The sequence below is a fragment of the Anoplopoma fimbria genome, chromosome 17 (assembly GCF_027596085.1).
Source record: "Anoplopoma fimbria isolate UVic2021 breed Golden Eagle Sablefish chromosome 17, Afim_UVic_2022, whole genome shotgun sequence".
Classification (NCBI taxonomy): domain Eukaryota; kingdom Metazoa; phylum Chordata; class Actinopteri; order Perciformes; family Anoplopomatidae; genus Anoplopoma; species Anoplopoma fimbria.
The window spans coordinates 9,068,948-9,093,814 of NC_072465.1; the positions used below are offsets into that span (position 1 = coordinate 9,068,948).

Here is a 24,867-nt window from a genome sequence, read left to right on the forward strand (position 1 = left end):
AGGAAGAACCGCACGAGATTGCTCGCTCGTATTGGCTTTTTTAATTGACTGCTGTGGGAAGAAAGCAAACAAGTTGTCTATAAGAAGAAGGGTCCGATTCAGCCCGAGCGGCTCCAGAATTGTTTTTTTTTTTTTTTTTAAAGCATCCCTCTCTTCTTCTTCTTCTTCTTCTTCCCCCTTCTCCCCGTCCCTTCTGAGTGCGGAGCGGCAGAGGGAGGGACGGGAGAACCCGGGCGGGACGGACCGTGAAGCTGCGCGCCTCCCCGGTGGATGATCCACTGGATGCGGGGCGATGGATTAACAGCCTCCTCTACGGACCACTGCCGCTGCTGCTTTTTTTTTTTTTTTTTTTTTTTTTTACCACCACCGACCCTCTGTCCACCTCGGGATTATTTCAGCTCTCACCGACCTCCCCCGACCATCAGTCTCGAGATGACCGAGGAATATGTTTTGCGGTGCGTCCTGATGCTCTGCTGTGCGCTCCTCTCGGCCAACGCGAGTAACTGGCTGTAAGTTGGACTCCACACTTCTTCTACTCCATGATTTCAGAAAGTTGGACCTCATCTTTCTCACCTCGTTCACCTGACCCTCCTCCCGTTCCTCCTCATCTTCACATGTCTGCTCATCTTCTTCTGTCTTCTTTCACTCCAGCTTAGTTAATTGTTAACCATCACGCACACGCACACGCACGTCTCTCTCCCCCCCTCTTGCCCAGACTTAATAACTTACCAAAACGGCTAAATCCCACCAGCAAAGACCTTTACAAAAAAGAAATAACAATAAATCGCTCACAGGGGAAGAAGCACTTGTTTTGGTTTTTTTGGAAAGGTGCAGGTTTCCATTTAGGTGAAATTTCATCTTCTTGAAAATGACACCACGTGTGTAAAATAAGTTTTAAACTACTTTATTTAATGTCAGGTGGAAATGCCACAATAATAGGCACGTTCAGCCTGAAGAAAAAAAAAAATGTTTTAGAAAGTTGGTGTCTGATGGGATTTTCCTATCAGGTCTTCTACTCCAGTCTTTCTGCCATGATATCCCGCAACACCATTTTATTCATATGAAGTAAATATCAGATTTTGGAAACTATATGAGCATCAGATTTAAAAAAATAAAATAAAATTGTGCAGCCTGTAAAATTGTATGTGCTAATTTGCTTGTAAATTGCGAGAACAAATTATGAAACTGAACAATTTTTCACTTTAGAAACTCTCTGGGGAGCTATTAGGAGACCTGACCTGTGTTCATAATTTTTTTTATCATAGTCATATATCTTAATATTCTGTCAACACAAACAGCCTTTAAGAGAAAGACAGATGCTGATGCTGTTAATATAAGGCAGGTGTGCAGGTTAAGCTGCATTTGAGCTAAAGAATGAAGGAAGTCCTACAGAAACTATTGAAAGAAATCTATAAAATGAAAAGGCGTAAATATCCCAACAAATGATAAGAGCCTGAACACCACATGGATATTACAATGATACAAAAGTACTTAAAAATGCCTAAATAAGTGTGTATGTGAACATGACAGTAAACGTCAAGGATATATCTCAGGAGATAAGGAAAAATGCAAAGCTCAACCAGTTTATTATAAGCTCAATGTCAGCCCATGTGGGGATATTTCATATGTTTTTGAAGCGGTCAGACTATGGTGGCTCTAACCCACTCTGTACACACAGTGTGACTCCATGTGCCACCTCTTCCTGGGGGCCTGGCCGGGCTGGTCGCATGTGTGTGCCTGCTCTCCCAGCAGCCTGTGTGGGAGGTGGTTAGGTGGGTTCCTGCATTCCTCCGCACGCAGAGCTCCGCTCCATTTTTCTGCCGCTGTTCATTCCCCCGCGTAAAGCTCCAGCAGATTCACAAGCAGCACTCATCATTCCGGGGTGGGGGGGCCTCGCTGTTCTCTCCTATGAGAATCGGGACTGTTGGTATGAAATTATTCCTGGAATTGATGGTTATTATTAAATGACACAATTTGCCACTCTTAGGATCCTCCTATAGGGGGCTTAAGTTGTTGCTGCTGTGCCAAATAGTCACCGTTTAACTTTTTCTATTTGTATTATTACTTCCCTTAATTTCTCTGGATGAATAGATGGTGAGTTTCATAATATGATCACTTCAGCCTTGCGTGTTGACGTCCGCGTAACACGGCAGACAGCCCAACTGGTATCACTGACAGATTTGTCAGAATAAATCAAATTCAGAGCCTCGCCAAACAGCACAGTCTGCCTTGAACTCTGTCACTGAGTGCAGGGTAATGTGCTGTTTGGGGCTGAAGGCGTGGTGACAGCAGCAGCGCAGGGCAGGCATGTACAGGCAGGCCGCCGAGCTGCCAGTCTGCTCCACGGGAATCACACTGTGGAGGAAAATCTGTGTGGCGGGGCTGCTCGGGCTGCTCGTCAGACCTCAATGCCTCAACAAACCCCCTCGAGCTTCGGCTTCGGCCGGTATGCTCAGGGGTCAAAAGGATGGGAAGCAATTAGGGGAGAGAGATTGTTTCTGTTAGCTAGGACTAAAAAAAACATGCAACAGCTTACCTACTGTACACACCGAGCAGTTTTCAGTGACTCTCTATCAGTGCTGTTTGTTTTCTTTGATCCCTCACATGTCAGTTATTTTAAACGTCAAGGGACAACCGTCAACCGCCACTCATCAATTTAATTTAGCTTTTTGGGTCATTAAACCATAAACTGTATATAAGAAGTGGAGGTAGTCATTGTGACGTCACCCATTGGTTTGTGGACTGCTCTTTTGAGGCCTTGAGTTTGGGGATTTGGACATCACCATCTTGGCTTTTTTTGCAACGAATAATAGAAAGTTACCATATTTGGAATGCGGAGGAGTGACGTAGAGACGCCGTATACGTCTCTGGTAGCGGCAGCGACCTGCCAATCACAGTAAGCCCACCCTAAAGCATACCCTGCTTTATGGTCTATTTGACTCTAAATGGACCATCATTTACTAAATGAACATCATGCTGTATTGAAGAAGATTTGAAACTAGAGATTCAGACCATAAACTCATGTTTACAATGTCTACTGAGGTAATAAATAAAGTGAGAAGTAGAGTCATTTTCTCATAGACTTCTATTCAATCGGACTTCTTTTTACAACCAGAGGAGTCGCCCCCTGATGGTCAGTAGAGAAAATGCAAGTTTCAGGACACTTCCGCATCAGATTCACTCGGCAGAACCGAAGGTTGCCGCCTGATTTGTACGCCCTGTACTATGTACTGACCGCAATGTAAACTCATCTGCTTTACTGTGATAAGCTCTCAACAAGTGACGTAGTAAGAGAGAGACCACTTATGGTCTGCGGGTGGAGAAGTAGACGGGTCAAACAAACAGAGGTCTCACATCCAGGAGCATTTCGTTGTTTTCCTTATGTATTTGACTAAGTTGAATTAAGTTTTATTTAGTTGATTCATGTTGATTGATCAAATCCAGACCATCAAAGCAGTCATCATTTGGGAAGAATGTAAATTGGTGTTAATAACCTAGCCTGCATCAGAGTAGGGCTGGGAAATATATTGATATCATATCAATCTTGGATATGACACTAGATATCCTCTTTGTTTTGGGATATCGTAATATGGCAATAGTTTTGTCTCTCCCTAGTTTTAAAGACTGCATTAAAGTAAAGTGATGTGACTTTCCGAATTTACCGGACTGTTCTAGCTGCTCTATTATTTGCCTTTAACCCCCTTAGTCACTATATCCACATCACTGATGTTTATTTATCAGAAATATCATGTGTAAAAAGTTCGTAAAAGCACCAAAAGTTCAATCCTACCTCAGAGCAAGTGATTTTTGACCCCATAGTAACATCAAGCTGCTGTTACGACAACAAAGTAAGCTAGTTGAGCTAGTGCTAAGCTAGTTTTTATCTGAATTCGTGGTGGATGTGGTGTTGTTCGCCCATATGACCTTAAAATGGATGTGTTTTCCCAACTTTGAGAAATTTAAAGTAGGCTATGTGAACCAATCAGGACAAAGGCATTTGACAAAAAACATTGGAGGGCCCAATAAGGTCAACAAATTTGAAAAAGGCCAGAGTAAAAAGTGCAATACTAAATCACTGGAGTGCTAGTTTGTATTTCACTTTCAACTCTCAAAAGAAAGATTTAAAATATTTGTTCAAAATGGAATTCAAGCAGCAGATGGACAGATATCCTGACTTATACGCCTGATTAGAAGTCAAGCAACAAAAAAGCAGGATCCTACATTTCCCATAATGAATAAGGATCCTCTCATTATTTCATTCCTGCATGTTAAATGGCCATGTATTTTAAACTCCAGTCCTCCAGTTTGTAATAGGGGTTCTCTGTAATAAATTTAGGTTTCCCAACCCAAACGAAGATGATGACATCATTGTGACATCATCAGGGTTATTTTTCTTTGACTTGGCAAAGCTCCTTCCAGAGCTTCATAGAAGGCATTGGCTTGCCACAGTTTGATTAGCAATTTTTACCGCCAAACATTCACTTCCTTCTTCTATAAATTGATAACCTTCAGGTTTTTGGACTTTTGGTCCAATAAAATTAGCAACATGTCTTTTTTTTGTGACAGCCATTTTCTCTATTTGATATCTACATGTTTATTTATTTATTAATCGTATAAACATTATTGTTAGTTACAGCCCTGTCTGTAGAAATATGATGTTATTATTGTTTGAATTGTTTAAAGTTTTTCTATATACAACCATGTCCACTGACACTTGTTGTATATAGAACAACTGTATTATTTAGACAAAACATTAAAGTTGTTCAAAATGTAGTTTTGAACTCTTCAGTCCTCTTCCCTTCTCAAAGCACTCCAGGAGTAGTTTCCCTAGAAACCCCCACTCTGCTCATAAGTTATAATTGTTTCATACATGAAACATGTCTCAAAATGACCATGGTTCAGAACAGCTATAATGTTTCTAACACTTCTCCGCTGCTCTGACGTCACACTTAACCACAGCCTGTTTGTTTACCTGCAGCTCCGCCTTCATCCCGTCACCTTTATCCCCTCAGCCAGGATGCGATCACTTTGCCAAATCTCCGCGGCTGCTGAGTCATGTGTAGCGTCCCGCTGCCCAAACGGGGATTTGAATGCTACTTTTCATTAGTTTGTCCGTCGTCACCCTCCTCCTCCTCTTCCTCCTCTTGCCCTGCTCCGACTGGTTCTGCAGCACCTGCACGCTGCTCCAGGGCTGCAGTGTGTGTGTGCGTCTGTGTGTGTGTGTGTTGAGCATGTAAACTGGCATCTTCCCCAACAGTGGCACACACTCAGTAATTACCACGCTGGCCGCAGAAGAATGGTGGCCACACAACGCACGCTCCAACTTCCACATAGACGCATGCACAGCTGAACACGATGTTGGAGAAGAAGAAGGAAAGTTGTGTGTGTGCGTGTTTGTGTGTGTGTGTGTGTGTGTGTGTGTGTGTGTGTGTGTGTGTGTGTGTGTGTGTGTGTGTGTGTGTGTGTGTGTGTGTGTACGGGCATGGGTTTTGAAATCAAATCAAATAATCTAGGAATGTACTGGCTAGTGAGCAACCAAATAAATTAGTAAGAGGACTTCACTTGCTTCTTAAGAGGAAGAAATTCAGTTGTTTAAACCTTTCAGTTACTTATTACAGGTAAGAAGTTTAACAGTAGAGATGTAAATGTAGGAGAATCTGTTATGAAGTGATGGCCAGAGATCCAGATACAGTAATTACAGTGGACTATGAGGGCAAAAGAATTTGACATCCATATTTTTGTTCTTTATTTATAACCATGTGATTGACAGTACCTACCATGGCAATGTCTGGTTTTGGTGTTTACATGGTTGCCCAAAAATGTCTTATTCAGCCACTTTTAGTTGCTAAAAACAGAGCTGGTGACGGCCAAAAACCAAGATGGCGTCGGCCAAAATGTGGAACTCGAGACTTCAAAACCTTAGTCCATAAACCAATGGGTTACGTTGCAGTCACTATGTCCACTTCTTAAATACAGTCTATGATAGCACTAAACATCTAGCAGTTCATGGGTTAATGGTTAAGTATATGGTAAATATATGGTAACAAACCACAGTATTGGACAAATTCAATTTTTTGACAATGCTATGGTGAAGGTTTGGTTGGGTTTAGGCACAAAAGACTTGGTAAGGGTTAGGTAAAGATCATGGGCTAAAATGAGAAGGTATTTCAATGAAGCTAAGCCAAACCTTGTAGTTTGGGTTAATGTTTGTACTTTTTGAGGGAACAATTGTGGTCATGGTCAAAATGAATGGACATTGACTGTCGGTAGGTAATGGGAAATGAACAACAGTCTCCTGTGTTAAAGTCAAGTCTTTGGACTTTGTTGCTCTATTACATTGTGATCTGACTTCCTCCTTTGCTTCTAACGGACAAGAGTCATTACACTACCGCCGCAGGATTTATATTATATGTTATTTAGGGGCACTCTAAAACAATTTGTTCTGTTGTCTATGATATGCATTATTACAATTCAGCCTGAGGTAGACGTTAATGTTTAATTCAGTTATCACATCATGTTCCATATCATTGCTACACATCTACCTGTACTGCAATTAGTATAAAACGTTGCCCCTGGTTACCCATTGTTTTAGACACTGGTGGAGGACTGGCAGAAATGGACAGTTGGTGGAGAGATGTTTAAGTTGATTGATGATTTTCCATGGAGCTTTTCTGATATGTTTTGAGTTTTCTAACGCGCCTTTCGATATACAATCAAGTTCAAAACTGTGGAAAAATTCTTACGTTTGATGTGCACATAAGCACCGAGGTTATTTTGCAAAAGTTTGGTGCTGGTTGCATCTAATGTAACCAATAGATGTGCAGTGCTTAATTGTGGCTTGACAGAACATGACACCTGAGTAAAGGAAAGGCTTCAGTGTAGGCAGCCTACTAACTGTTGTTAGCTGGTAAGAATCTTTATTCTGCCTTGCCATGATAAGGATAAAACTTTATTTTGTCATTTTGATCATGTCAGCTGGTTTCGAAAATGTAAAATAAATGTGGTAAAACAAGCAAAACATAAATAAAAGTGTTTTAGCTGTCCCTGCGGACAAAAGCGGTGTTGTTTCCGAGCACCAGATTCCCTTTGGAAAACTTTTAATTTTACTGCAGCAGGGTGGTTTTGGTTCTCTCAGGCCTCCCTTCCCTCCAGTGGGCCCTGCAATATAGCCTTTGCCTCCAGCAGCGTGGTGTTGTTGTTGGTTACCAGCAGGAACAGGTGGCCCTGCGATGGCGAAGCACTACTCAACCTCTGGTTGGAGGAGGAGCTGCTGCTGCTGCTTGACGCTGATCTCTCTATGAAGGCTGCAGCAAAGCCGGATCTGGGTCTGTCCGTGGTGGGCTGGTCCCTGCTGGAGGCCCCAAATCTGAGCTGAAGGAGTTTCTGTTGAACCATCGCACCATAAATCTTTTCTTCTGATTTCACGGGGCAATCGGACCAGATAACAGGCATTTAGAATAACTAGACTATAGAAATAAGTCAAAATACCCGCTGGTTGTCTTGTTTGCTTATATAGGTCATATAAAGGCATCAGTTTTTCAATTCTGACAGTTTCATTACCAGTTAAAAGTTACTCATAGTAACTTCAAGATAAAGCAACCACAGTGGTTGTGAATAATCCATCTCACCACTGTTGTGGCAAAAGAAGGATTACATCTGGCATCTGTCTGAAGACGAGACAAAAACCGAGAGCGGCCTCGCTCGGCTTCATTTATTTGTTCAGTTAAACTGTCACGAATCTGCTCTGGAGAAAGGATTAGAATGCTCATTTATTTGCTCAGGAAAGGACATCCCCTTTAAAGCCTCGAATGGGTTGAGTGTTTGCTTTTTAAACACTTCACTTTCAGTAGGGAACAGTGGGTTCAAGTCTGAACGTTTGCTGCTGTCAACATGAAGCAGAAGATACAGCAGAAGAGCAACCAGCGTATGGAAAATAAATGTGGTTGGAAATTGGTTTAGGCAAATAGTTTTTATCTCAATCACCAAATATTCTGTAGCAGCATCATGGTGTTACACATATAATATATAACTCACTAACAGCGCCTAAACCTTATCTTTTTCAAACACTGTAGGATAAAAAGCACACACACTGGTGACTCTTTCTGTGTCTCCGTCTCTTTGTCTCTGTGTCTTTGTGTGTAAGTGTGTGAACATGCATGCACGTGTCCTGGACAACCATGGTGAGGTGCTAAAGAGATGGCAGCTGATGGGTAACCAGAGAAAGCAGAGACCTTGGCATTGCGGTACTCACTGGCGCCTCACACTTCTTAACACACACACACAAACGCACACACAAATGAATGTGGTGAAGCCGTGGCATGTTATTTCGAGCACTCTTGTCACCAGAGTGTGTACAATTAACGTAACACACTCGGAGCCATGGGGGGAATCGCTCGTGCCGACCGGATTACCGCGGGGACAGCTCCGGCTGACGAGGAAACACCCGGGACGCTGAAAGACAAGAGACGGTTCTGGTGGATCCGCTCCAGTGGCCATGTTTGAATGGCACGTGGTCTGGGGGCAACAATGGCTTTGAACAGCTGATTGAAGCTTTAAATGTATGCTGCAGCTTCTTTTGGATGCACTGGCTAGTGAGCAAATTCAACAATGTGTTTTCCTTATGCAAATACCCGTCACTGTGAACTGGAGGTTTAGAAAACTGTGAGGCACGTTAGACTTGACAGAGAGATAGAGGTGAGGCAAAGATACTGCTGAGGTGAAAGGGACAGGTGCACGCTCGTTGTTCTAAACACAACTGGTAGGTAGTTATTGTAGTTTGCGACTGCGACTCACAGCTCGTTGAGCCAGACTAAGATTGCTGTAGTAACTTCAAAATCGAACTTCTGCTCGGAGTCGTATCTCAGTCAATTTTGAACACGCGGACATGATATGCATATTTAAGATTCAGTGTGACATAGAGTTTCCAAGATATTTCCAGCTCCGACGGGCCAACGTGAATAAACTTCTATAAAGTTCCTTAGAAATCATAGAAAAAGATGCTCCGTATAACTCCAGAATAAGCCTGAGAATCATTAAGGTACATTGCTAACTAGATGTGCACTCTGAAAGCTCAGACCTTCACCAAGGCCGTTTCCATTCATGACAATAATGGGAGAGTTTTCCTCACGATAAGGATCAGCTCCTAAATTTATTGGGTTCCTCCTTGGCCGCCCTTTCACAAAGTTTCATGAAAAACGGACAAGTAGTTTTCCCATAATACTGCTGACAAACAAACCAAACATAAAAGAAAACATAACCTCATTGGCGGAGGTAAGAAGAACTGGTAACAGCTAATTGCCATTCTTTTAATCATGCCAATTTGCCAAAATGTACAAATATAGGCTTTAAAAAATGGGGGAAAAGTTGGGGGTCCCTCACATCACGATCCTGACCGGGGGTGAACACCCCTGAATGATGACTGCAAGAGTATAGGCAACATTTCAGGTTATTAAGGGTCACATTCAACGTTTTTATTCACAAAACTCCATACACATTTAAAATGTAAAGCTTAAGGAGTTCATAGTAAGGTATTCTGCTCAGTAGTGATGACTAAGTACCAAATAGGTGAGAACCATGCTGAATGTTCTAAACTCATACACAGAGGGTTCTTTATACACACAAACTTGTGTACAACACACAGTTTATACACGTGTGTTAACTGTGTAAATAGTTAGCAGGAATGGTGCATGTCCAGACCTGCCCACCGCACATGAATGATTCCACTTCAGCAGCAAGCTTATCTCCTTATCTATCCAAACTGAATGTGGAAATAAAAACAACCTCAAACTCATCAATTATGCAATCACATTCCTTCTCAGCATATGATTTCGTAAACTTTTTTCATCCAACAAATTGACAGAATAGGAGATCCAATCATTGGTCTACATTATTGTCAGGCCGTCCTGTTCACTCGCTCAGTCTGCTCCTCTTTTATTTGAAACTTAAATTTGTCAACTAATCCAAATTAGGCCTTATCCCTCTAAATGTCAAACCTTTACTGAAAATGTCCCATTTCCTATTATCCTTTGACATTAAATAGGCCATAATTAAAAGAAATTCCCCAAAATATGTTTTCATGTTTACAGGACACAGTCCTAATCTCCAATTCTTGTCCAACAAACTGACAGGGGTGGGTCCAAGAGATAAAGGGACACTGGCCCTCTAATATGATTGGCCACCAAAATGCTTCCTTTACAGATTTTCAAGATACTTGTGGAAGCCGGTTTTATACAAACTACTATTTTCTTTTTTAAGGGAAATCAGTGGCATTACTCTATGGATAGCAATGACTGTGTGTCTGCTGGTCGGTCCATCACTTTGGTCCGAATTTAAATATCTCACAAACCACTGGATGAAATGCAGTTTTGTATAAACAGTCATGGTCCCCAGAGGACTAATCCTAATCACTTTAGTTGATGTGTTAAAGTGATTTTATTAGGTCAAAATTTCAGTTTGTCCAATTCTTTGTTTTATGACCAGATACCTGTAATACTAATGACATACCCATCACCCTGAGTTGTGCTTTGTGTTTTGTAGAAATCAGCAAATGTTGCCGTTGTCATATTGAGCACGTTGATGTCAGCATTTAGCTCAAAGCACTGGCTAGCATGGCTGTCAACCCTTAAGTCTTGTGTAAATAATGGTCAAAATGGCATAATGCATACATTTTAATAACTAATCATTTAACAGAAGGAAATAAAAACTTTTCAGAAAGTCATTAAGGAAAATGCTGCAGGAAGCATTTTTGCACTTCCAGTTCCCTTTTATTGAAGTCAATGAGTTTTTTGAATAGGTTTTTGGTTAGCTGCCTTAAATAAGGTCTGTGTTTAACGCAAGCTTCAGAGATTTTCACATTTGTTCTAAGACATAAGATGCGTGAATAATTCCCCCGCTCGTGAATTTTTAAGTTTTTACGTTTATAAAAAAAGTAGGTTGCCTAGTGTGTCTACATGAGACTACAGAGGTTGTCTGAGACTTGCTCATTTAAAAGCTGATATGATCATGCACACCTGTCAACCTTTCCCAACTAAACCCAACAGCACAAAACCATCACGATACTTTTTTTTGGGGGGGGGGTTATGCCACATTTTGTACCAGCCTTACCCGTATGGTTAGCTAGCTGATAAGATGACTTTACCTACAAACAATAATGGTCACAATTGACTAAAGCCAATTCCTCCATTTAGAAACAATCAGCTGTTTGCAGCTATTGTTTACCAAAAGCTACAGACCTCCAACATGGCCGCCAGAGTGTTTTTACGTCACCTGAAAGACCATTATAGAAAGAATCAAGACAAAAGTAAGCATGACAAAGAGTCTGAGGACAGTCACAGGAAAACAGGCTGATGCCTACGGTTGGATGAGACTGGTATGCATGAACATTACACTGACACACACACACACACTAATTGATTCCTGGCCTTTAGGGGCCACGGCTCTAACACCAGGCAGAAGGTCAATTTCATGGCTTTTATTGCCTCTTTTCCCTGTGTGAAAGTGTGTTTTTGTGTATACATGTGTGTGTGTGTGTGTGTGTGTGTGTGTGTGTGTGTGTGTGTGTGTGTGTGTGTGTGAGTGGTTGTGGTGTTGGCAGAGCATGTTATTTTTAGGGGGAAATGAGCTCTAGTGGAGCCAGCAGCATATAAATACACCCAGACACACACGTGGACACACACACACACACACACACACACACACACACACACGCACACGCACACACACACATGCAAGCTTCTAGGTGCTCAGTAACTATGTTACCTGAACTCATCAGATGCATTTCACTTTCACCTCTTCCCCTCTTATCACTTTCCTGTCTCCATGCTTCCATTTTTATTTTTGTACTTTAAATGATTCCCTTTGACCTTTTTCCATTGTCTCATGCTCCCTTCCTTTTAATCTTTTGTTCCTTTCTTTGAAGCTACTGTTTCCCTTCTGCATTTATTTCATTTGTCATAAGAGCAAAGGCTAATTTGAGCGTTGTGATTCAAAATTAGATCCACGTAGTCCTTCATACAAAAGCCCACCCACTGTTACTACCACCACTGCCCCAGAGTCCTGAACCTACTGCTGCAGGTCAGCACTGCTTTTTCTTCATTTTGATGTTTTGTTTCAAAGGCATTTTATGAGTTTCATTCCTCAACATTTTATAAAAAAAATGATTGACTCATGAGAAAGAATTACAGATTTCATATAACTTGAGAAAATGCATATTATTTCAAAATTTCAAAGCGCAGTTTATTTCAAAAATGTTAATATTTTTGTAAAAATGTTCCCTAATTTTTTTACTATATTATTACAAAATCGCTATATTTTTTATGTTCTATTTCAATATTTCAAAACAAACAACAATAATTCAGTATGCAGTTGGCCCATCAGATGATAACCCCTGGTCTTCAACCTTCAAACAGACCTTTGACATTGAATGATTCTGTGATCCCCAGAATATTTTTGATAATCTCATGTCAATCCAATTTTTTTGACATTTTATTCTTCCAACAGCTAGCAAGACTGGCACCTATGCAGTAGTCAGGTATGAGTGGACAAAAAAAACATTTTGTCAATGTTGCTGAAAAGTGTGCGTGGAAATGTGTATTATGATATTAGAAAAGATGCAGCTCGACCGAGGTGGCGCCAACAAAAAAGTACCAGATACCAGTCACTATATACAAGTGTACAAGTGTGTGTGTGTGTGTGTGTGTGTGTGTGTGTGTGTGGGGGGGGGGGGTTGCTTTCTTATACTTATATCATGAAAAGAAAACTTAACTAACAGGCAGGTTAGTCTGAACAATGATCGGTGGGTAATATAACAAGGAGCAGATGTACTGTTGATAAGGTTACTTAAAGTTTAATATAAATGATTTGATGATTTACAACGGTGATTTAGCTGTTTAATGTTGTTACTTTTGTGGCTGCCTGATATACAATTCAATCAGAAACCTGCCAGCCAATCAGAATTTATTTAATTTGTGTTTTGTTTTTTTAAAGTGTAGATTAACTATAGTGGACTGTGAAGTTGAAGTTGTTTCTGTTTCACTCTGGTGCCTGAGAACTTCAGTACATCATCCAATTGTTGAAGGGAAACGTCTGTATTTTACAATCTGGTCTCTATTTTCCAATGTGTGTCTGTCTAAGTGAATAATGGGGACAATGATATTTGACACTGGTCCAGTATTGAGAGAGAGGTGACTTATTGCCAGACGACAACGGTGGAGATGTGGAGAGAGGAGAGCCGGTGTTGTCCGGGTGTGTTGTGTTGGAGTAGAGACATTGTAGCTTAGTGTTGTCTAGAAGATTTTCAACGTCATGGCTGGATATTTAGATGACTTTGACAACGTGGATGAGGCCTTTGAATTCAATGTCACCTCTCATGAGATTTCAGAACGAAACTTCTCCTCGAGCGAGACTTGGTTAGACGCTATAACAGACAGACTGGACCATGCGAAAGGTATCGAAAAAGGTTTTATTTCTCTATAGGTAGATTTCCGTAATGTCTGACACAACATTCTGAGCCTGATCAGAGGCAAAAACAATTACTTTAAGTGGACTTTCATTGCCACTGGGAAATTTCCCAGCTGCATTGTTCTCCATCAATAATGAACAAACTTCAAGAATTGTTGTTCCCATTAGCCACTTAAACATAAAATAATGGGGACAATATCAATCAACATTTCAGTTCACCTCAATGTAAACGTGCCAGAGTTAACTAGAGAGCTAATTTTTTTGTTTGGGCAGGTTATTACAATTTAGTGTCCTAATATTATCAGTACAATTCAACAGCAAACACTATACAGCACAACACTGTACAGCACAATACAACACAATACTATACAATATATTAAAATATATTACCAAAGTAGCAGATTTATAAAAACAATGTATAAATGTATCTAATGGCAAATGTAATTGCTTTAATCATTAGGGTCCAGGTTGAAAAATACCAAAATGTTCCTTTAAGGTTAGCTAAAATGTATCAAAAATAATGATTCAGACACAGGTCAGAGGTCAGCTTTAGCACAGCGCAGCTCAGATTCAGTGTCTTCTTATGATATGGGACTTGTACTCTTTCAGACAGGTTTCGGAGGTCAGCATAGGGCTAAAGTGGGTCCTAATTAAAAAGCTTTTTTTTCTCCTGTGAAACTCCACTCTATCTTTTCTTTCTTCCTTTAGAAATAACTGAGGTCTGGTGACAGCTTTTTTTGGATGTGTAGATCCATGTGACACATCCCTCACTTTTATGTATTTGCTGACATTACTGGGACGTTTCACACGCATGCTGGTTTCTCTAAATGCAGATCTTTATTGTTGAGATCCAGATTCCAGATTCAAACAGGACATTTGCTGTTCAGAGCCTTCTGATCATCCGAGGCCATGAGGTGAGCTACAAAAAGGTTCACCGCTAAACTTGGTCCTGTCATGTAGTTCAGTGTGGTAAAGTGTCAGAAGGTAAACTGAGAGGATAGTGCCCTCTACAGCTCATTACATGTTTTACATCCTGTAGGTGTCCACTGCAGAGGGGACAGGGAGGGTTAGCTCAGGTAACACTTGTCTTTATATGAACAGTTTAAATCTCTGCTGCCTGCTGGCTCTCTGCTTGCAGCGCTGAATGTTAGGGTTTTCTTTCGCACTTAACTTTATTTGCACAAGACTAACACACAAAATATTACCCATGCGTCAAGTCAAGAAGTGTAACCGGTTGCAGCACTGCTCGCAGGTCTGTGCACACCGCCTCGGTGGAGAAGTCTCTTAGGCCCTTTTCTTGCAGCTCTCCTTGCATTTCCCATCCATGCTATATTTACCTGTCGCTGTGTACCTCTGCTGTGTGCTCAGTGCTGGAAAGGCAAACACGAGGGTATTTTCACATAAATACACACTAGAAGGGATGGATGCACAGAGAGTGTGCCACAGTAGTTTGCTGAAGCACATTACTGTCATGCAGATGTGTCCAGCCTCCCCTGCATGTCTCTCTTCTCTACACTCCCTGATTTCTCTCCTTAAGGCCTTCATTTTGTCTGACTTTATGGGCCTACTTGTTAAGAATGTTTTGTCTGGGCCTGTATATTTAGTGTCGAATGAAAATAGTGAACATGCGGAAAAAGGAAACTGCTGCACTGTATGAGGAAGACAAATCAAGACCTCTCTTAAGTCATTGTAGACTTACAGTAGTGAAAGATGCTGTTCACAAGTTGTCAGAACCCAGGGGGATATTTACGAATTGTTTCTTCAGTCTGAAAGCCCAAATGTAGTCAATTTTAAATCTTACAAAAAAGTAAGTGGCAAAATAATTCTCCATCGTGAAACCAGCTTATTTCTGGTATTTTTGCTTGAGAAATGGTATTGACATTTTGGGAAAATAAGCACATAACTCACAAGTTGTTTTTAGAAATCCAACTTGTGGTTTTTTCACTAGTCTTAATATTGATTAAACAATAAATTAATATTAGTAGATTCATTTATGATCTTCACAGGTACCCATAGATTAATTTTGTAAACTCTGGACAAAGCCAGGCTAGCAGTTTCCCCCTGTTTCAAGTCTTTATGCTAAGATAAGCTATTTACCACACATCGTATCATTCTAAATCTGCAAGAAAGCAATAAATGTATTTTCCAAAATGTAAAACTAAACTTCTTAACCAATGGAGAAAAAATGTCAGCACCTGGACCTGTGGTAACAATTTATGTAACAAAAAAGGTCCACTTTCCAGCTCCCGGAGCTTTCAATTGCAACTTAGTTTCTTTGTTTCATAGGACATAATTATTGATTGATTATCGAAAAATTGTTGTTGATTAAATTTATGTTGATCGACTAATACATGTCGACTTATCTTATCACACTACAAAGAAGTACTTACTTCTTACTTTTTTTCTTATTTATTTTGCTTAATAGCATTTTAAGGGGACATATAATAAAACGATATAAGTAATAATAGAATAAAAGAATATGCAAGGGAGGCCAAAAGCCTGAAAGGCTCATCACAGGTCTTCCCCCAGTTTTAATTAAAACAATCAAATAAACCTTAGAGATTTGAAAGATAATTTGAAAGCAAGAAATCATTGTCCAATAAAATAAAATAAAAACATTAATAAAACACTAAATAATCATGAAAGGAAAAAAAATAACAACAAACTCCAAGAAATAACTACTAATAACGACGAGCCCTTGTCCCATTGATGAAAGCACCGCACATTTATACACAACCGACTGGGTTTCTATGCCGACATCAGGAAAATAACTGTACAACAAGCTTTCTCCATTGCGCACACTCACAAAAAGTGGAACTTTGCACACAATTCTGAAAAACCTGAAGCTCATGACCAACAAAAACACTCCAGACTGCCAAACTCCTGGCACAAACTCCATTGTCCTCACTCAAATAGAAATTCTAAATGATCCAAGACCGGAATCCCATGGAGTGTCACCCTCACATATGTAAGATTTAGGATTATGTTAAAAATGATGTTCTCTGGGTATTTTTTACTTTAAAAACAAAACAAAAAAATTCATTAAAAATGCAGTAATTCATATTTATAATGCACAAAAGTTGTTAAAACAGGAGTTTTGTGTGGTATTTATCATTTTATATGTTAGCCTTTATCTCCTGTCTCCAGATAACAGCCTTCGTCATAAACGGCTCCTCTGTTTAGAATTATCTCTTATTTTCAGTTTGAGCCTCCCATGAGGCCGTGGGGGGCTCTGGGTGGGAGGTATGGAGCATTCCACCTGGACCGTGGTGCGTTCGCGTGTTTGTGTTGCATTACACATTGCAGCCTTCACAACACCACTGGCTCCAATGGGCTTAGGCCCCTGGGATTTAAGCACGCAACCACCAGAGGCCAGAGAAGAAAGAGGGAGTGGAATGAGGATGAGATGTGGGGATGATGGTGTGTGTGTGTGTGTGTGTGTGTGTGTGTGTGTGTGTGTGTGTGTGTGTGTGTGTGTGTGTGTGTGTGTGTGTGTGTGTGTGTGTTGCTCTGTCCTTCTACGGTCTGACTCCTCTGTCTCCTTGTTGAGGCGTTTGGTTAACCTCGTCTCTGGGAAGCGAAGGGCATACACAGCAGAGAGAACAGATAAAGTGAGACGAGATGAAAACGCTCACACACACTGGCCCAAGGCCTCTGCTGAACTTTTCCCACGCGTGAATACACACACACACACACACACACACACAAACACATATCCAGAAAATTACCTTCATAACGGCTTATCCGATGTTTATTAAATGTTTCCAAGGTGAATGTCAGGCCAGTGGGATGCCATCCAGCTGTTTGTGTCTCCATGAGTGGGATGCAGCCCGTCCGACGGCAGGGTTTTGTTGTCGTCTTGTGTTTTTCTGACCGTGGGTTGTTCTCATCGCCGTCTGATGGTCTCCCAGCTGGATGCCTCCACCCGAACGCAGTGCTCTGCCCAAGGCTACGCTAAACAACAAAGGGGGATCAAACGGCACACATGGCTTTGATGAAAACCCCTCGCTACTGCAATAGAGCAAATCAGAGCTGGGCAGAGCCGAGCTGGACTCCATCCACACAGGGAGGGGAGGAGGGGGGATCGGGACCTGTAGATTTTGGGAAAAGATAGAACCTCACAAAGGGCTCGAGGACAGACAGTGGGCTTTAGGATTGCTGCTGTTGGTGTTTTTCGTTATTAGAGTCTATTAGGGTTTATCACATTTTAGGTCGGGACTAATTAGATCTGTCTAAATTAGCTCTGGCAACGTGAATATATTCCTACTCGTCCTATTTTGCCGCTTGGGCAGAAGCCTCTTTGTGTAGCATCTTGAAGCAGAGGGGTCTTACGTTGTTAACGTTGTGAAACGGTTGCGGTTAGGTATAAGCAATAAAACTATTTGGTTTAAGTTAGCAAAAAATAGCAGTTTGGTTTATATGAGTACGATAGTGGCTAGCCATGGTAGGGGACTCAGTGGCGCGGCGTCATGTCATGTGACTAATTGTCGTCAGTAAATATAAATCAAATTTTGGTTTCACACAGGGACATGAATGCCAGTCTCCTGAGTTAAAGTCCTGTGACCCATCCACCACCCCTCCCTTCAACACTAAGTGGACTTTCTCTCTTTTAATACTATGCCCTTGCCTCTGAGTATCTAATAATGATGCAGATGGGTTTAAATTGGAGTTAGATGAGAGCCCGATGCATCGCACACAATCTCCATGTGCCTTGTATATCAGCATTAAGACACAGTGGACTTCTGCCCAAGCGCCGGTATTTGAAGCCCAAAGGAGCGAGATCAGGCTGGCTCAGGTCTCTCTTTTATGAAAGTGAATTGATGCACTGGTTCAGGTAGGGTTTCCACAGGTCCAACATTTTGGATCAGGTCCAAAATGTTGGACCTGTAAAGACCTCTACCTGTAGTTAAACCATCCATCCCAAGATGCAATATTGCTTACAGTTCTTCTAAAATGTTGATGGTCCTGGTTTTCACTTTAAAACAAAACCAGTCAAATATATTTAGTGCGGGAAACATTGAATAAATTCGGCAACATTCTACTTTTTAAAACTCTTTTTAAGCTTCCTCACTTTACCTGTCTAAAAATATAGCTGTGAAACTTACAGATAAAAGATGCTTAACAAACCACCCATTTCTGTTTCGGCAAGTGTCTGCCGTCAAACAAAATGTTTGGAGCTAACGACATGAAGACATTGGGCATACTCTAAGGAAACTGAGTCAACCTCACGAGACAGTGAAGTCACCCCTGAGGGTGGATGTGAGCGGATGTGGCTGAGATGTGGTGGAGTGGCAGAGAGCGGGGTTATCGCAGCGATGAGTGCTAAATACTGACACTGTCTGGAGGGAGAGAGAAAAAGAAGGCCATCAAAGAGACAGAGAGAGAAGGGAGATTATCTGAACTGTTGAGAGGAGCAGATGAGAGGGTGGATGGAGAGGAGGAGCTGTTTGACCTTTGGAGGGATGATGTACTAATTATACTACCAAATTTACAAATAGCACTGAAGATAATGCACCAGTGCAACACTTGGACATTACCATCTGAATTTAGGAGGGTTTAAAATAGTTGAGATTTAGCTAACAGCTATATATACATATAAATACATAATTTGGATGTCATGAATACTCATTTATGAACTCAGCTGGTGTGCAACATCGGTGGCATGACTTTGTGATGTGCAATATAGCTTTGTCAATAGTCTGACAGCAGAATTCTCTGCAATCTGGATGTGTGCCACAGCTTGATTGAGCCGGGCTGGCAGGGCTTTACAGAGGTATGTGTGGTCTTGGGAACTCATAACCCAGGACTCATAAAGCAAGCTTGAGAAACCTTAAGGAAAAACATGTCCGCCCGTACAGAATGATAGCCTGAAAGTTAATTTAGTTGGAATTTGCCTTTATTGAGGGCCATTTTGATATTCAAACTCTGTTCACCTTATAGAGGAGCCTGCAAATACAGAATAATAACATAGTAAAATAGTTTCAAAAATAGTTTTTTACTATTTTAATAATAGATTTTTATTAGGTATGGGTTTTTTTTGTCCTTCAAGACTCAATGCTAAATCATGATGTCAGCCATGGACAATCTGATGTAAATGTTCTGGTTGGATTTAATGCAGTTTATGTTTTCTATATTTCTATATGCTGGATGTGAATGCTTGAACCTCCCTGAAAGGAGTAGGTCAACTCTTTTGTGACAAACAACAATTTGCATTCATTCTAAGATTGAGATAAAAAAAGACCAATGTCAGTGTCTGCTTGTTTAAAGGGACCAGTGTGTGGCATTTAGGGGCATCTATCGACATAAATGGAATTACATATTAATAACTATGAGTTTTCTTTAGTGTATAGTCACCTGAAAATAAGAATTGGTGAGTTTTCTTTACCTTAGAATGCCGTTTTTATCTACACATGGAGAGGGTCCTCTTTACGGAGTCCGCCATTTTGAACTGCCATGTTTCTACAGTAGCCCATACCGGACAAACCAAACACTAGGTCTAGATAGGACCATTCATGTTTTTGCCTGGGCCACCGTAGTTCTACAAACTTGGCACACCGGAGAAGTTTCAGCCTGTTGCGATCTAAAACCTCCCTGCGTGTGTAGCCCAGCTTAGCATAAAGATTGGAATCAGGGGTAAACAGCTAGCCTGTGTTCTGTTAATTTGGGAGTGTGAATAAGAACTTTAAGAGCATGAAATACTACTTTGTGTGCCATATTTTATTATTTTTCCCCATGACAACTTTAAAAAAGTTTGTTGAATGCAAAGAAGAGACAACAACCAACAACTTAGTGTTAACACTGTGTAAAGAACTCCATCTCAACAATCTGTCTATTTAATCTAATGTTAAGTTGTAAATATTCAGTCAAAAATGCTGTTTTTACGGTGTAATTAAACTTTCTTTCTCTATGACGGTGTTATGTGGATCACTAGAAACAAGTTAGCGCATGTCATCTGTAAAACTCTCCATTGTTTGAGGAAAGTAAGCTTTTTAGACTCAACATACGTTTAAATGAGTGCTCTTTGCGTAGCGTAGACATTACATAATCAGGGCTGCTCCCGCGTTAGGAGACTCATTGCCAGCTTATGAGAAAACCTATTTCTGTAAGGTGCAGCTGGGACTGGAGATATGAGACTGAAGTGAGGTGAGGTGGATGTGTGAGGGTCAGGGCATCCAGACTGATGCCATTTTCTCACACATCTTAGATTGTGTGTGTGTGTGTGTCTGTGTGTATGCGGTATATCTCCCCGACCTGTCTGGCCTGGAGGTGGTGTGTATGATAAGCCACTTTCCCTCCTCTCAGTGTCCTCACAACCAGACATTTATCCAAAACATTCCCACAACGTCATGGGAACCAAACCCTTCTGAACACAAGATGTGCTTCATCTGAATGGTGTGGTCAAATTCATTTTTGAAGGGAAACATTTTTTTTTTTACGATAACTGTATCAAAGTGACACTATGGTGGAGACGATATGCAGTCTGTTTCTTGCCTGTATCTCACCTTATGCCGCTTTAAACATGGACATCAGATTTGGTACTTTCATTTTCTTCTCCTGAATGTTCCTTCGTGACGCCCATGTTCTTTCAGGCCATCTGCTGCACACTAATGAGGTCCTGTTGGTTGTCTTTTTGTTTTGTTTTTCTGTCAGGTATCTGGCCAAGCTGTCGTCAGTGGGAAGCATCAGGGACGAGGAGACCTGCGAGAGGTTACGAGGCCTCATCCAGAGACAGGTGCAGACCTCTACCTTTGTGCACCTCATTTACTGTAAAGTGTATCCAACGGTGTTTTCTTTCAGCATGGAATATCAACATTTGGTTTCTGGTATGTTGCAGCCCAAAATCAGCTAAACAAAAATGATGACCCCTTGTTCATATGATTATACAACAGTTGATTTGATAATGACATATTAGTACCCTTTTCTCCAGGACAAATATAAGTCTATAAGAATGTTTCCAGTATGTGTTCTGGTATTCTTTGCTGACGCAGCTCCTGTGTGTCTCTGCTCCAGGTCCAGATCTGTAAGCGCAGTGTGGAGGTGATGGATGCGGTGCGTCGTGGAGCCCAGCTGGCTATAGACGAGTGTCAGTTCCAGTTTAGAAACCGTCGATGGAACTGCTCCACTCTTGAGACCATGCCCGTGTTTGGCAAAGTGGTCACCCAGGGTAAGATTACTCACTGCGGCCATTCCTGTCGTCAACTCCCTGCAAGCATCTCGACACAAAAAGAGACACTGACTTGACAGACGGCACTACCAACCCCGTTCTTATTCCCAACTTGTCACGTACGGACGTTTGGTGAAGACCCCATGGAGGAGCTAAGGTTTAGGTTAGGTTTAGTTAAAAAAGTGATTTGGGTTAAAATGACATAACTTCAGCAAACTACTTAGCTTATGTTATGTGAAGTGATGTAAATGATGAATGTTACGCAACATAGCCTACTTGCGCTACTTAGAATTAGTCAGTGTTGACTTATAGTTTCAATTGGAACACAAACAGTGGTCTCCTGGGTGAAAGTCCTGTGTTTGTTTGACCCATCTATCGCCCCTGACCACTAACCCCTCTCGGCCTTGTCGCTTGTTGTGCTACATCTTCATAGAAGGCCGGAGCATTCACTCTGAGCGACAGATATTACGTTGGCTCTACATTGGAGTTACTTGACAGCCCCATGCATCGGTATCAGACGTAAAGGGCCATGACAAAACACTAGTATTTGACACCCTGGGAATGAGACCGGGCTGGCCCTACTGCTGGTCTACACTAAAACAAGTTAATCAGTCAACTATCCAACCCACATGCATTTACAAAATGGGGATTATTCCATTCCATTCTAAAATATTGTGACATTTTAGAGCTGGTTTCCATTTGTATTGGCCTAACCAGCTCCTGTATGTCAATGTCTCTGGTGACCTCCCTCAGACTTTAATAAAGTCTTTATCTGTAGAAGTTTCTTGCCATTCAAAATGAGAAGCTCTTTTCAGTTACATATTGAAACAATACGACTGTGTGTGCCTGTGTTTGTGTATGTGTTAGGCACCCGTGAGGCAGCCTTTGTGTATGCCATCTCAGCAGCCAGTGTGGCGTTTGCGGTCACAAGGGCCTGCAGCAGCGGAGAGCTGGAAAAATGTGGCTGCGACCACAATGTACATGGAGTCAGTCCAGAGGGTAGGTCTCTCTTTCCCTTTCACACAAACACACACACACACGCAAAGGAAACAGGAGGACCCACTGAGACAGTACATTTGAATTATTTTAAAGGCTAAATAATGTGACATTTTAAATATTTGTTTCATTTTGAAAAGGCCAGAGAGATGTCATTGGTAGCATATTAATTATGCCATCTTGTCCATGTTTACATAGTCAGATCTTTTACAATATCAATATCAAACACTGAACACAATGCACCTTCAATACAGAACTATCTCAATGTATTTCATAGGGTTCCAGTGGTCGGGCTGCAGTGATAACATTGCATATGGCGTGGCCTTTTCCCAGTCCTTTGTGGATGTGAGGGAGAGGAGTAAAGGCCAGTCCTCCAGTCGGGCTCTCATGAACTTGCACAACAACGAGGCTGGCAGGAAGGTAACTTGTTGACCTTGTCTTATATGACCTTTTGTAAAACACTGCACTTATTTTAGCACAGAGAACCCAAAGAGTCATGTTGGCTTTTTTTCTGAACCACTTTTGCAGTTCCCTATCAATATTTATTTCATACAAGTCTAAGATTTAAGTCATCCAAGATAAGTTCAGGTCAAGTCCGACATTTTCTAGATAAGTCCAAGTCTCAAGTTTCAAAGCAATCAAGACGAGTGCAAGTCTATTTTTAAGTCATTGTACTCCAAGTCGAGTTATTTTAGGCAAGTCCAAGTTAAGTCTCAAGTCATCCGAGTCCAGATTGAGTATAGAATCCTTCTAGAGAAGTGTGAATCAAGTTTCAAGTCAGTCGAGACAAGTTGAAGACAAGTCGCAAGACAAAGGAGACAAGTCCAAGTAAAGTCTTAAGTTATTCCAGACAATTCAAAGCCATGTCTCAGGTCATTAAAATACGTCGAGGTCAAGTTATGTGAGTCAAGTCCAAGTCAAGTCTCAACTCAGTCCAGATCAAGTCTAAATCTTTTAGGATGGTGCAAATCAAGTTTCATGTCTTTAGAGAAAGCTGGAGTCATGTCTTAAGTCTAATGAGACAAGTCCAGGCCAAGTCTCAAGTAATTCAAATAAGTTCAAGTCAAGTTTCAAGTCAATCAAGACAAGTGAAAGTCAGTTCTCAAGTTGTTTGAAATAAGTCCAGGTCAAGTCTCAAGTTATTTTAGTCACTAAGTCATGTTAAGAGTAATACGAGACAAGTCTAAGGAAGTTCAAGTCTCTTTTATCATTCAATAAAAGGCAAGGTCAAGGATCATGTTACATGAGACAGGTCCAAGTCAATCTTTCAAGACAAGTTGAAGTCAAGTTTATCATTCAAGACTAGCTGAAGTCTAGTCCAAAGTAATATCAGACAAGTCCAAGTCAAGTTATTTCAGACTTCAAACTTCAAGTCAATCAAGATAAGTGCAAGTCCATTTTAAGTCATTCTTCTACAAGTTAAGTTATTTTAGACAAGTCCAAGTCAAATTTCAAGTCCCAGGTCAAGTCTTCAAGTCATATGAGACAAGTCAATTTTAAAATACATTACAAAACACAGTATGTAAACTCACAGCAGTCAAGTCTAAATCAAACCCTTATTCTTTATATTTGTGACTCAAGTCTGACTTAAGTCCAATCTCAGGCCTACAGCTCTGGTAGCTAGGAAAATGTTGTTCTATTTGTTACTGTAAGCACAGTCAGCATTTGAAAGATGGATGCTGCTATCCACAGCAGCTTTTTTGTAGGGATATTATGCATTGTCATGACATTATTTCAAGGTCTTTCTGCTAACCAAAGGTTATTTGGCATCTCTGCAGGCCATCCTGTCCCACATGCGTGTGGAGTGCAAATGTCACGGTGTGTCAGGCTCCTGTGAGGTAAAGACCTGCTGGAAAGCCATGCCGCCCTTCCGCAAAGTGGGCAACGTCATCAAGGAGAAGTTTGACGGGGCCACTGAGGTGGAGCAGCGCAAGGTGGGCACCACCAAAGTCCTGGTGCCTCGAAACTCCCAGTTCAAACCTCACACGGACGAAGATCTGGTCTACCTGGAACCCAGTCCAGATTTCTGCGACTTTGACCCGCGCACGCCGGGTATGCTGGGCACTGTGGGCCGCCAGTGCAACCGAACGTCAAAGGCCATCGACGGCTGCGAGCTGATGTGCTGTGGCCGCGGCTTCCAGACCCAGGAGGTGGAGGTGGTGGACAGGTGCAGCTGTAAGTTCCACTGGTGCTGTTATGTCAAGTGCAAACAGTGTCGCAAAATGGTGGAGATGCACACTTGCCGGTGA

The 24,867-nt window shown here is 41.3% G+C and overlaps 1 protein-coding gene across 1 annotated transcript; it reads left to right on the plus strand.

Moving 5' to 3' along the window:
* Nucleotides 1-432: 432 nt before the first annotated feature.
* On the plus strand, nt 433-24,867 carry wnt4 (wingless-type MMTV integration site family, member 4). Its single transcript, XM_054617898.1, has 6 exons — nt 433-509; nt 21,109-21,190; nt 21,469-21,622; nt 22,490-22,621; nt 22,896-23,038; nt 24,397-24,867. Exons 1-6 carry the CDS (start codon nt 433-435, stop codon nt 24,865-24,867), a joined length of 1,059 nt encoding a protein of 352 aa, XP_054473873.1.

Excerpts from the sequence above, each read along its gene's own strand:
- wnt4 (XM_054617898.1), top strand. The coding sequence starts at position 433 with ATGACCGAGGAATATGTTTTGCGGTGCGTCCTGATGCTCTGCTGTGCG. Across the intron at positions 510-21,108 it reads GCCAACGCGAGTAACTGGCT|GTATCTGGCCAAGCTGTCGT; the intron begins GTAAGTTGGACT and ends TTTTTCTGTCAG. Across the intron at positions 21,623-22,489 it reads TGGCAAAGTGGTCACCCAGG|GCACCCGTGAGGCAGCCTTT; the intron begins GTAAGATTACTC and ends TGTATGTGTTAG.